This window comes from Salmo trutta, chromosome 32 (genome assembly GCF_901001165.1).
Source record: "Salmo trutta chromosome 32, fSalTru1.1, whole genome shotgun sequence".
In the NCBI taxonomy this organism is placed as follows: domain Eukaryota; kingdom Metazoa; phylum Chordata; class Actinopteri; order Salmoniformes; family Salmonidae; genus Salmo; species Salmo trutta.
The window spans coordinates 29899307-29911332 of record NC_042988.1 but is presented as its reverse complement, the minus strand read 5'-3'; the positions used below and the strand labels follow the sequence as shown (position 1 = coordinate 29911332).

General features: G+C 45.9%; 1 protein-coding gene across 2 annotated transcripts in view; it reads right to left on the bottom strand.

Moving 5' to 3' along the window:
• Positions 1-125: 125 nt before the first annotated feature.
• Positions 126-12026, bottom strand: part of ern1 (endoplasmic reticulum to nucleus signaling 1) — a 29707-nt gene continuing 17806 nt past the window's right edge. The window contains exons 10-23 of one of the 2 annotated variants that reach the window (XM_029728680.1): positions 10665-10824; positions 9375-9490; positions 9070-9273; positions 8355-8598; positions 8071-8161; positions 7568-7757; positions 7223-7322; positions 6805-7004; positions 6429-6576; positions 5621-5748; positions 5348-5471; positions 4544-4611; positions 4006-4455; positions 126-3972 (exon numbers count right to left, since the gene is read on the bottom strand). In XM_029728680.1, the coding sequence (XP_029584540.1) occupies positions 3745-3972; positions 4006-4455; positions 4544-4611; positions 5348-5471; positions 5621-5748; positions 6429-6576; positions 6805-7004; positions 7223-7322; positions 7568-7757; positions 8071-8161; positions 8355-8598; positions 9070-9273; positions 9375-9490; positions 10665-10824 (2451 nt within the window). In that variant the 3' untranslated portion in view covers positions 126-3744. Of the gene's footprint in view, positions 4456-4543; positions 4612-5347; positions 5472-5620; positions 5749-6428; positions 6577-6804; positions 7005-7222; positions 7323-7567; positions 7758-8070; positions 8162-8354; positions 8599-9069; positions 9274-9374; positions 9491-10664; positions 10825-12026 lie in introns of both variants that reach the window. The other variant, XM_029728679.1, reaches the window with a different exon arrangement.

Genomic DNA, 12026 nt, shown 5'->3' with positions numbered 1-12026 from the left:
GCAGAAAAGGAGAGTTATGAGGGCCAGCAAGGCAGCCACTGACCCCCTCAGTTAAATAACAGGCAATGAAGGTATTATGTTTGCTTAGTCCCAAGAACAACTGACAAATGTAAAGTTCAAAGGCACAAATATAACGGTGATTTATTTGGCTTTTTCACTTAAAACAGCTGCATATTCGTTGGCAATGCAAAATGAGAAAATTGTGAAACAGTGTGTAGTATGGACAGTACATAACACCTTACAAAATAAATCAAATATTAAACTATTACAGTTAAACGTAATACATTCAATAACTATTCATCTGTTATTCACTGACAATGGATATGATTGAATAAAACATGTTGCATTGGATCATCGTTAAGGAATATGGGATGAGAGAATATATAAATTCCTCCATCAAAAGAATGGTCAAAAAAACTAAAGCCCATAACTCAGAATGTAAGGTGAATACTTTCTGAAATCATCCTATCATGACTTGCAGCCAAACAAGTTTTAGTTAGGCCTAGTGTGTCAGAGATCACGCAAACAAGACTTTGCCCGATAAAAGTACAAAAGATAAACACATGCTTTTACCAGTGTTCAATTCAAACACCCTTTGGAATATCTCACCTTGACTTCACAAGATGACAGGCACTGAAATAGTATTGAGTCAAGAGAGACAAGCAGCATCAGCAGCAAGCAAAACTATTCCAGAGAGGTCTACACTCACAGAGCTCACATACATACCACAGTGTTATTTAAAAAAGGTATAATGGCCACATCATATGATTATCATTAATCAAGTCATTATCAAGTAGTCACATATACAAAAATATACACCTCTTTACAGTGAAAAGGCTCACTGAGGGAACGTTGTACAGTAAAACTACCATTGTTGACTTAAATCTTCCAACATAAACAGAAGAATTCCTCCCTTGCATTGCCAAGTATTTTGTGCCCAACAATACTTGACATGAGGCGGGACTACATTGCAAATAAAACAGGTTCCCTCTGCCCACACTAGTTCATTTCCACCCTGGCTTCTTGATGCATCGGGGGATGGTTCCATTCTGAGCCATTTTGTCTCAGTAGAGTAGGAAAGGCACTTGGTTTGGGCTGCTGCTGCCCCGTCGGCAGGTCCCAGGCAATGCAGGCCTGGTCCTCACCAGCACAGGAAAGAGCCACAGTATGTGTCCACTCGTAAGGCAATCAATCAATCAAATGTATTATAAACGCCCTTTTTACATCCGCAGGTGTCACAGAGTGCCATACAGAAACCCAGCCTAAAACCCCAAGGCAACGCTCCTCTGTGCCGTACCCATCCACCACCCCTCACCTGGCGCTCAGGCAGGCTCCGTGTCCAGTGTGGCACTGGTGGTTCAGGTGGGACGGGATTTGTAAGGGGTATTCTGAGGGTGTGGAGGGTTCTGAGGGCTGGGTGGGCAACTGTCTGTGGGGGCAGGTCTGGCAGTGTGGATGATATAGGCAGTACTGGTTATGATGTGGATGACACTGGCTCTACTGGTAATGTGGTTTTGATTGATAGTGACTGTATGGGTGTAGAGTCTGATACGGTCACTGACTGTATGGGTTCTGTGGATGGAATTGTGTTTGCCACCATCAAAGGCTGTGAGGGTACTATGTTTGATGGTGTGGGTTCCTCTGGCTGCGATGTGTGTGTCTGCAGCAGCTCTGTGGCCTTGGGCCCAGGGTGTGTGTAGGGAGTCCGTATCCAGGCGAGCTGCTCTGAGCTGGAGTAGTAGGGAAGGAAGTGCCTCCTATGCACATGTGTGCATGGCCAGGTAGGTGTGGCGCGGGAGGTGAAGTAGGTGACAGTCATCAGCGATGGAGCCCAGTCTCCTGGACCTCAGCTGGTAACTCCCTGTAATTGAGCTTCTAAAGGAGGGGGACAAAAGAAGAAGGATTCATATAAACTGACATCTAAATCAGGTAAACACACATAGGAGGCTGTTGCATAGAAAAGGGTCTACATACATTGTTGCACCAAATCATAAATCACCAACTAAAAGTACAGCTTTCATGGTTAACAAATTCAAGTTAAAAAAACGTTAATAGATTGCTTTTTATAAATGTTGTGCTACATTTAACTGCCGAAAATGCTGTTGGTTAAGTCCTTCCTTAGTAGGTGATGTCAGAGGTCAGCATGTGGGAGAAGTCGAGATCAGGGATGATCGATGAGTTTCCCACTAGTAATTACAAGTTGTAGGTGCGTTCAAGTGGATTTTTCCCAGTCGGTATATGGTAAATACCACCTTCCCACTTGGTTATGAACGCAGCATTAGTTCCACAAGCTCAAAATATCTGCAAACTAACACCATAACAGATATTAATGCTGATTTAATTTGGCATTTTCACTCCAACAATGGCAGACATGTTGGCAAAAGGAGACAATTGCAAAACTGAAAAATCATAAAACAAACTATTCTTGCATTCAGGATGGCATGTTAGAAATGAAATCTTAACAGTAAAAGGCATCGTCAGACGGGACTACAAAAGATTTACTGTTCACTTTTGCACAAAACCCTCTTCACTTAATTTTAAACAGCTTGCATTAGACAAAATAATGTACATTCTTGGGGTTTTTGATGTACAATGAACAGTACAAAATAAACCTGAAGTAAATGTATTCCACTTAAGAAATAAAATATTAACAAACTATAACAGTTAATTCATGTAATAAATGAAGACCTATTTAACTGCCAATCATTATACAGACAATATGATTGAATAAAACATGTTGTATTGGATCATCATTCATCAAAGCTAGGATGAGAGAACACATCATTCCTCTGACAGCAAAAACCAGAATGTGAAGTGAATACTTTGTGTAATCATCCTATCATGACTTGTAGCTGAACCAGTTTTAGTAAAGGCCTAGTGTGTCAGAGATCAAGCAAACAAGACTTTGGGTGACGGACTGCAATAATAACACAATCAGATCACATATTGCCTTGAGCCTTATGTACAGCACAACGCTATCAGAGACAAGATAAAAGTAGAAAAGATAAACACATTATGCTTTTACCAGTGTTTAGTTCAAAACACCCTTTGGACTATCTGCCCTCGCCTGCACAGGAAGACAGGCACTGAAATAGTATTGATTCAAGACAGAAAAGCAGTCACTAGCAGCATCTGCAGCAGCAAGCAAAACTATTTCAGAGACGTCTACCCTCACAGAGCTCATATACATAACACAGTGTTATTTAAAAAGGCACAATGGCCACATCCCATGATTTTCAATGATCAAGTCATTATCAAGTTGTCACCTATACAAAAATATACACCTCTTTACAGTGAATAGGCTCATTAAGAGATAACAAGATTCCACAGTAAAACTACCATTGTCGACTTGTCTTCCAACAACATCAACAGAAGAACTCCTCCCTTGCTTTGCCAAGTATTTTGTGCCCAAAAATACCTCACAATACTTGACATTAGGAGGGACTCCATTGCAAATAAAACATATTCTCTCTGTACTACACAGTACGGCCCCCACTAGTTAATTTCCACCCTGGCTTCTTGATTCGTCGAGGGACCTTGGGACGGTTCCATTCGGAGCCATTTTGTCTCAGTCAAGCAGGAAAGGCACTTGGTTTGGGCTGCTGCTCCCCCCTGTCGGCAGCTCCCAGGCACTGCAGGCCTGGTCCTCACCAGCACAGGACAGAACAACAGAGCCCCAGTATGTGTCCACTCGTAAGGCAACGCTCCTCTGTGCAGCACTCATCCACCACCCCTCGTCGGCTCTCAGGCAGGCTCCGTGTCCGGTGTGGCTGGATGTGGCACTGGCAGTATGTGTGGTTCAGATGGAACGAGATCTGTAAGGGGGGTTTCTGACGGTGTGGGGGGTTCTGTGGGCAACACTGTCTGTGGAGGCAGGTCTGGCAGTGTGGATGAGGGTGGGGGTGATGTAGGCAGTACTGGTTGGATTGGTAATGATGTGGATGATACTGGCTCTACTGGTAATGTGGTTGGTAGTGACTGTATGGGTGTAGAGTCTGATACGGTCACTGACTGTGGGGGTGTTGTGATTGATAGTGACTGTATGGGTGTAGAGTCTGATACTGTCACTGACTGTGGGGGTGTTGTGATTAATAGTGACTGTATGGGTGTAGAGTCTGATACTGTCACTGACTGTATGGGTACTGTGGATGGAATTGTGTTTGACACCATCTCAGGCTGTGAGGGTACTGTGTTTGACGGTGTGGGTTCCTCTGGCTGCGACGTGTGTGTCTGCAGCGTGGGTCCGGGGTGTGTGTAGGGAGTCCGTATCCAGGAGAGCTGCTCTGAGCTGGAGTAGTAGGGAAGGAATGACCTCTCGTGGGCACAGGTGCGCATGGCCAGGTAGGTGTGGTGCAGCAGGTGGGGGAAGCGGGAAGTGAAGTAGGAGACAAAGTCATCAGGGATGGAGCCCAGAGTCTCTTGGACCTCTGCTGGTAACTCCCTGTAATGGTGCTTCTATAGGAGGGACAAAAGAAGAAGGATTCATATACACGGACATCTAATCTGGTAAACACGCATAATTTAGCTGGAAAGACACCCATACCTTGTTTCTCATGGCGCGGAGAAGATCTCTGACAGACCCTCCTTTATATGACCGGAATTTGCGTAGATCTGCCAACAGAGAAAATACATGCAATGAATAATCCACACAGTACATTCTAATAATTTATCCTAAAATGTCTAATTTATCCTAGAAGTCTCATAATACAGCAAGATTGAAATACCTCACAATGTCCTGGTTTAAAGTTAGATATCTTATATATATATAGTCTACCTGCCAGGAAATCTTCAGCTGACTAGTTCTCCACAATGCATGAAAACTAAAACATAACAACAAGCTAAATAGACAAATGAGTAACATGCAAATTAAAAAGTCATGAATGCAACAGTCACAGCGAACCTTCTCTCACCATTTCTTTCACATACAGTAGCATATTAAGATTAGAACAACCCTATGAAACAGCCCTATACAGATGAACACTGTCAACAGGAAGCAAAGCAGCCTTTTAGGTTGAGAAGAGCTCAGCTAAATGCTGCAGTCTGGATTGACAGGAAATGCAAACCACAGTCACTGCATTTTATAATCAGTGACTACACTGACATCTTTTCTGCACTTGAGAAACATTAACCCTAACAAATCAGGTTCAGTACAAAACTGTAGTAGGTCATATCGTTTCTTAAATCATGAAATATATACCCTTTAATTTATTAAAGGCACTAGCATAGTAGTAGGATTAAAACTGAACTCAGACCAGTCTCTTTACCAGTCTACACACATGACATGGACAAAGTCTTGTAAGATAGGTATGTGGTTGTAGCTACAACTGATCTCAGGCCAGTCTCTTACCGGTCTGTAGAGGCACTGTGATGTGTTCCCTCCAGTCCAGCTTCACCACGGCCCGCCCCCCTCGCTCCAGCTGCCTTACGATTGGTCCGTCCAGCGGCTCCTTCTCTATCCTGTCACTCAAGTCCTACAGGGGAAACAAGATGAAATATGGGTTTTTATTAAAAAAAAAAAAATGTCATTATTGGAAAATGTTCCCTTCACAGTTGCATCTCTAGTGCTATACTGATTTATGTGGAACAGTTTTAATAGAAAAGTATTGGATTTGATTGTGACCTGGAAGAACTGCAGCTGTTTCTCCAGGCTCCAGAAGAAGGGGTGTTTGAGCACGCTCTCAGCAGAAGGCCTCCTCTGGGGCTCCATATTCAGCATCTGTTCTATCAGGTCTGTGGCCACAATGTCCTCTGGGAAAGACAAGACCAAACACTCAGTCACTATGGGGCGGTGTTATGGCAGAATTGGGGTGAGCTATTGTCACTTCTCAAGTGTTATGTTATTGTTCTGTGTTGGACTGTGATGTTATGCATTTCATAACTCCTGTTATGTCTGCACCCTAAAACATGGCCATTGTGTTCTGGAACTGTTGCTTGTATAAAATAACTTGTAACAATATGATTGTATTATTACCTTCCACTATATAAGGGACATGTAGCCATTTACTCTTGGAGTTCCTTCCCTGACTGCTATCAGAGAGAGATCTACCTAGCAGCTTCTCGTCTGTATTAAAAATTCACTATTATAAATGAGTCTCTGCCTAATCTTTGGATCAAATTTTCCACAACAGCGGTCTCTGATGTGAAACAACTGATTGTCAATGTTTGGGTTTGCATTAAAAAAAATTGCAATAACATCAGGGCCCCGTCTGTCTATAATAACTCTAATACTGCCTTTACCAAAACTGTCCAATGTAAACTTTTGGCTCTCTTCTTTGTACTTTCAAAGGCTGAACTGATGCTCACTAGCAAGAAACAACTGTTTCTTAGACAGTCAACATCCTGGTTTAAATAAAATCATTTCCAAACCAATCTTACACCAACTTCCCCTCACCACCTTCCTGTGGAAGAACAGGAAGTGATGTGCTCACCATGTTTGTGGGGCTGTAGCTGGTCCAGGCTGTAGGCACCCAGCAGTATGTTGGCTTGCCTCTGCAGGGACTTGCCAAAGGGATGACATCCCCAGGACACCACATAGTAGAACACACAGCCTGCAGAGAAGATGTCCACCGTGCACGTCTACAGAGGAAGAGAGAGAGAGGTTAGGAGTTCAATAATGGTGTTCTGTTGATGGTTAGCAATCAATGTCTTTGATAAAGGCAAGATAAGTATGTAACAGTGAACTGCATTCACATAAATTTAAATTCGTATCAGACAGTGACAGTCACACAGGCCTGTGTTTCATGACAGCTGCTATCTATAAAATCAGGACCAGTCATGTCTCCAGTAGAGAGAGGGACCACTCACAGGGTTGTCCTTGCAGTCCTCACTGAGGACCTCTGGGGCGATCCACCCCTCGGTGCCGGGCACCCCGGACCTCCTGCTGAAGCTGTGTCGGCCCACCGCCAGCTTCTTACACAGGCCAAAGTCGGAGATCATGGCCCGCGCCCGGCCGTGGGCGTTGGGCATGGACACCAGGATGTTGTGGGGCTTCAGGTCTCTGTGCACTGGGGACGGGAAGAGATCAGGCTTGAAGAATAACCTGTAACCTAGGAGATCTTAGATGTTTACTGTACCTAGTCCAGCAGTCTGGTGATTATTGAAAATATTACTGTATGGTTTACTCTAACTGTAACTTATATAGAAACATTTGAGTATAACCTTTCTGTTCTTCATGAAAACTTATATTAAAACCTAGTGGAGGTACACATCTTGTGATTATTACCTATATTGAGGGAGTGCAGGTGTGCCAGTCCTGACATGGTCTGCTGCAGCAGCATCACAGGCTCCAGTCCATGCCGATCAAAATCCTGTCTCTCCACATACTGAAAGAGGAAACACAAAGAGTCCGCATCCAGTGAGTGAGTGAAAGTAACAAGAAGCAAGTTTAAGAGGATTAATGAATAAATAAATGAATGAGAGCATAAGCTGAAAGGTCAGGAAGAGAGAGGGTGCTGTAGGGCTTAAGACAACTTTGGAGGGCCAGAAACATTTGGCTTGTGGGCCGCATTTGGCTCGTGGGCCGGGTGTTGCAGACCCCTGGGTTTGGTGGTCAGTGAGGCTGCAGTACCTCTTGCAGTGAGGCGGCACACAGCTCTATAGCGATGTACTGGAACTGGCGGTCCCTCTCTGTGCAGAAGTAGCGGATGACATTGGGGTGCTCGTCCGACTCGCGCAGCAGGTCCACCTCACGGTCAGCAAAGCTGAAGCATTCTGGGAGGATCCTCTTGACTGCCACGGCACGGTTGTCAAACTGACCCCTGGGGGACAGAGCAGGGGAAGGTTAGTAGAACATTCCTAAACAGACACTTTACAAAGAAAGGTTGAGTTCTTGTCTGTATGTTTGTAAAACTGAACATTTATCAAAATAAATAAAAAAACAAAGGTTGTGTCCCAATTCTCTACCCACTTGCACAGAAATAATGGGGATGCGGCCAAAGACTCTTAAGAGAGTCTATATGACGAGTGGAGATGATTGAACGACTAACTGAGCAGCCTCAAAAAGACACTAAACTTGACTTTCATTTTACTTTGTTACAAAATGTAGATGCATTAGCCTGGGTTGAGACTTACTTATACACGATGGTTCCCTCTGCACCGTGTCCCAAAACATTTTTGGGCCGGAACGTAATCTTTCCAACTCTGACCATGGTGGAGTCCTCATCTGATGAACCATAAAAAAGCACATCAGATATTGGAATCAGAAGAGTATCTTTCTCTCATTTTCAAAACAATTGCCAGGCATCAAGATGAACAGAGCACCTACTGTAAGTGAGTGTGTACAGTATGTGTAAGTAATTGTGTGCATCAGTGTGTGTGTCTTTATCAATGTGTGTATCCACTTGTGTCCTCCATACCTCCGTCCTCGTGCTCGTTGGCGGAGCTGCCCAGCTCAGGCACAGACAGGTTGGAGTGGTTGGATGCACGGGGGGTGATGTTGGGGGTGCCGTTGGGGCTGCTGTGGTCCGAGTCAGCGTCCGGGGCCAGCAGGGGCAGGTCGGTCCCTGGGGGAGGGAAAGGCTGTCTCCTCAGGAGATCCAGCCGCTCATCCAACTGCCTCTGGAACTGTTCATGCTGCAGCTGCTGCTGTTTGTGAACACTCTGGGAAGTACATGTATAAGTGAGCTATAATGTTCAAGTCAGGTATGTGTTATATCCATAACTCAGCATTTCAACTAAACTGTGGCTTTACTTCCTACAATTAACACAGAGCCTACCATCATACTGGAACTAAACTGTGGCTTTACTTCCTACATTTAACACAGAGCCTACCATCATACTGGAACTAAACTGTGGCTTCCTACATTTAACACAGAGACTACCATCATACTGGAACTAAACTGTGGCTTTACTTCCTACATTTAACACAGAGCCTACCATCATACTGGAACTAAACTGTGGCTTTACTTCCTACATTTAACACAGAGCCTACCATCATACTGGAACTAAACTGTGGCTTTACTTCATACATTTGTCACTCATGTTCAGCTTGTTGACTGACAATCTGTACAGCCAGGTAGTAACAGCAACAGCCATACACCAGATCACCACTAGGTGTCAGTGCTCCCTCACCTTGGGGTAGACTATGATGAAGGCTACCCAGCCGGCCAGGAGGAAGGTGCTGAAAATGATGGTGGCCATGTCTTTAAGCATGGAGTCCACAGGGGCCTCCACTCTCACCGGTGTGGTCCGCCCCGGCTGCTCCTGGATGGAGGTGACCGCCGGGGGACTGGGGCCCACAGTGGGGCCTTCTCCCATGTCACTCTCATTCACCTTCTAGGGGAGGATGAGGGAGAAGATCTTTTTTATACCCCAACAAAATCAAATCAATCAAAGGGGAGAGGTTAGTTGGCATGCTGAAGGACTGAAACACACACCTCCTCTAGGGTCTTCTCTGTGGTGGGGGGGATGACATTGCCCTGCTGGCGTGGGATACTGTCAGGGAACTTCTCCAGGATCTTGTTATGGGCATCAGGAGGCGTCTCATGATGACCTGGGAGAGAAACGCATCCAACCAGCATCAGCATCATCACTATGATGATATTACAGTGTGTGTAATAACATCTATATAACATCAATAACACATTCTTAAATCCTTGAATAATCATCAAACTGACATCACTCTCAAAACCAACTTCCATCCTTATTCTACTGCCACAACTGCATGGACTTGGACAACGCTTGTGTTCCACATTTGAGAACTGACTGGGCATCCAGCAGAGGGCACTATAATAACACAAGGTGGACACTGGGGGAGGAAGGTAGGCGTAGACACTGGGGGGGAAGGTAGACACTGGGGGGGGGGGGAGGCGTAGACACTGGGGGGGATAGTAGTAGACACTGGTGGGGAAGGTAGACACTGGGGGGGTAGTAGTAGACACTGGGGGGGGAAAGGTAGACACTGGGGGGGGGAAAGGTAGACACTGTGGGGGGGAAGGTAGACACTGTGGGGGGGGGTAGTAGTAGACACTGGGGGGGAAGGTAGACACTGGGGGGAAGGTAGACACTGGGGGGGGAAGTAGTAGTAGACACTGTGGGGGAAGTAGTAGTAGACACTGTGGGGGTAGTAGTAGTAGACACTGTGGGGGGGGGGTAGTAGTAGACACTGTGGGGGGGGGGTAGTAGTAGACACTGTGGGGGGGGGTAGTAGTAGACACTGGGGGGGAAGGTAGACACTGGGGGGAAGGTAGACACTGGGGGGGAAGTAGTAGTAGACACTGTGGGGGAAGTAGTAGTAGACACTGTGGGGGTAGTAGTAGTAGACACTGTGGGGGGGGGGGGGTAGTAGTAGACACTGGGGGGGGGGTAGTAGTAGACACTGGGGGGGAAGGTAGACACTGGGGGGGGTAGTAGTAGACACTGGGGGGGGGAAGGTAGACACTGGGGGGTAGTAGTAGACACTGTGGGGGGGGGTAGTAGTAGACACTGGGGGGGGAAGGTAGACACTGGGGGGGTAGTAGTAGACACTGTGGGGGGGTAGTAGTAGACACTGTGGGGGGTAGTAGTAGACACTGTGGGGGAAGGTAGACACTGGGGGGGGGTAGTAGTAGACACTGGGGGGGAAGGTAGACACTGGGGGGGAAGGTAGACACTGGGGGGGTAGTAGTAGACACTGGGGGGGGGGGGGAGGTAGACACTGGAAAATGCATGAGAGAGGTGTTTTCTACCTATGAGGAGCAGGTGGTTCCTCATGAAGTTGATGCGGTTGCGTTCCCTCAGGGCAGAGTTGAATTTGACGCTGGTCCTGGGGGTGATCACACACTCCTCCTCCATTGTTACCTCCTGGCTGTTAGGACCCTCCAGCATGGGGAAGGTGCTGCCGCGGGGCTACAGGAGACACACAAACCACTAGATTATGGATCCTTTATTTAACTAGGGAAGTCACCTTGTGATTGTCATCCTTTTCAAGTACTAGTAGTTCAATGTTAATATACACTACCTGGACAAAAGTATGTGGACACCTGCTCATCGAACATGTCATTTGAAAATGATGGGCATTACTATGGAGTTGGTCCCCCTTTGCAGCCTCCACTCTTCGAGGAAGACTTTCCACTAGGTGTCGGAACATTGCTGCAGGGACTTGTTTCCATTCAGCCAAAAGGGCATTATGCACTGATGTTGGCCAATTAGGCACTGATGCTCGCAGTCTGCATTCCAATTCTTCCTAAAGGTGTTCGATGGGGTTGAGGTCAGGGCTTTGTGCAGCCCAGTTAAGTTCTTCCACACTGATCTCAACAAATTTCTGTATGGACCTCTCTTTGTGCACAGGGACATTGTCATGCTGAAACAGGAAAGGGCCTTCCCCCAAAACTGTTGCCACAAAGTTGGAAGCACAGAATCGTCTAGAATGTCATTGTATGCTGTAGCGTTAAGATTTACCTTCACTGGAACTAAGGGGCCTAGCCCGAACCTTGAAAAACAGCCCCAAACAATTATTCCTCCTCCACCAAATTTTACAGTTGGCACTATGCAGTCGGGCAGGTAGCACTCTCCTGGCATCCACCAAACCCAGATTCAACTGTTGTACTGCCAGATGGTGACGCATGATTCATCTCTCCAGAGAATGGGTTTCCACTGCTCCAGAGTCCAATGACGAAGACATTTCCACCACTCCAGCTGACACCTGGCATTGGGCATGGTGACCTTAGGCTTGTGTGCAGCTGCTCGGCCATTTCATGGAGCTCCAGACCAACAGTTCTTGTGCTGATGATGTTTCCAAAGGCAGTTTGGAACTCAGTGGAGTGTTGCAACCGAGGACAAGCAATTTTTATGCGCTACACACATCAGCACTCAAATAGCCCGAATCCACTCATTTGAAGGGGTGTCCACATACTTAGTGTAGTTTAATGTTGTTAAATGTTGATAGAAATGAATACATCCTTTACTACTTAGAAGGAAACTGAAATAAGTGGAATGTCAAGATCAAATGGGTTACATCAAATTAATCTCAACATCTTATCGTAAATAGATAGAAATAAGGGGTCTTGCTGATACTATCCCATGTTCCTCTGTACTGCAGGGACCCAGGC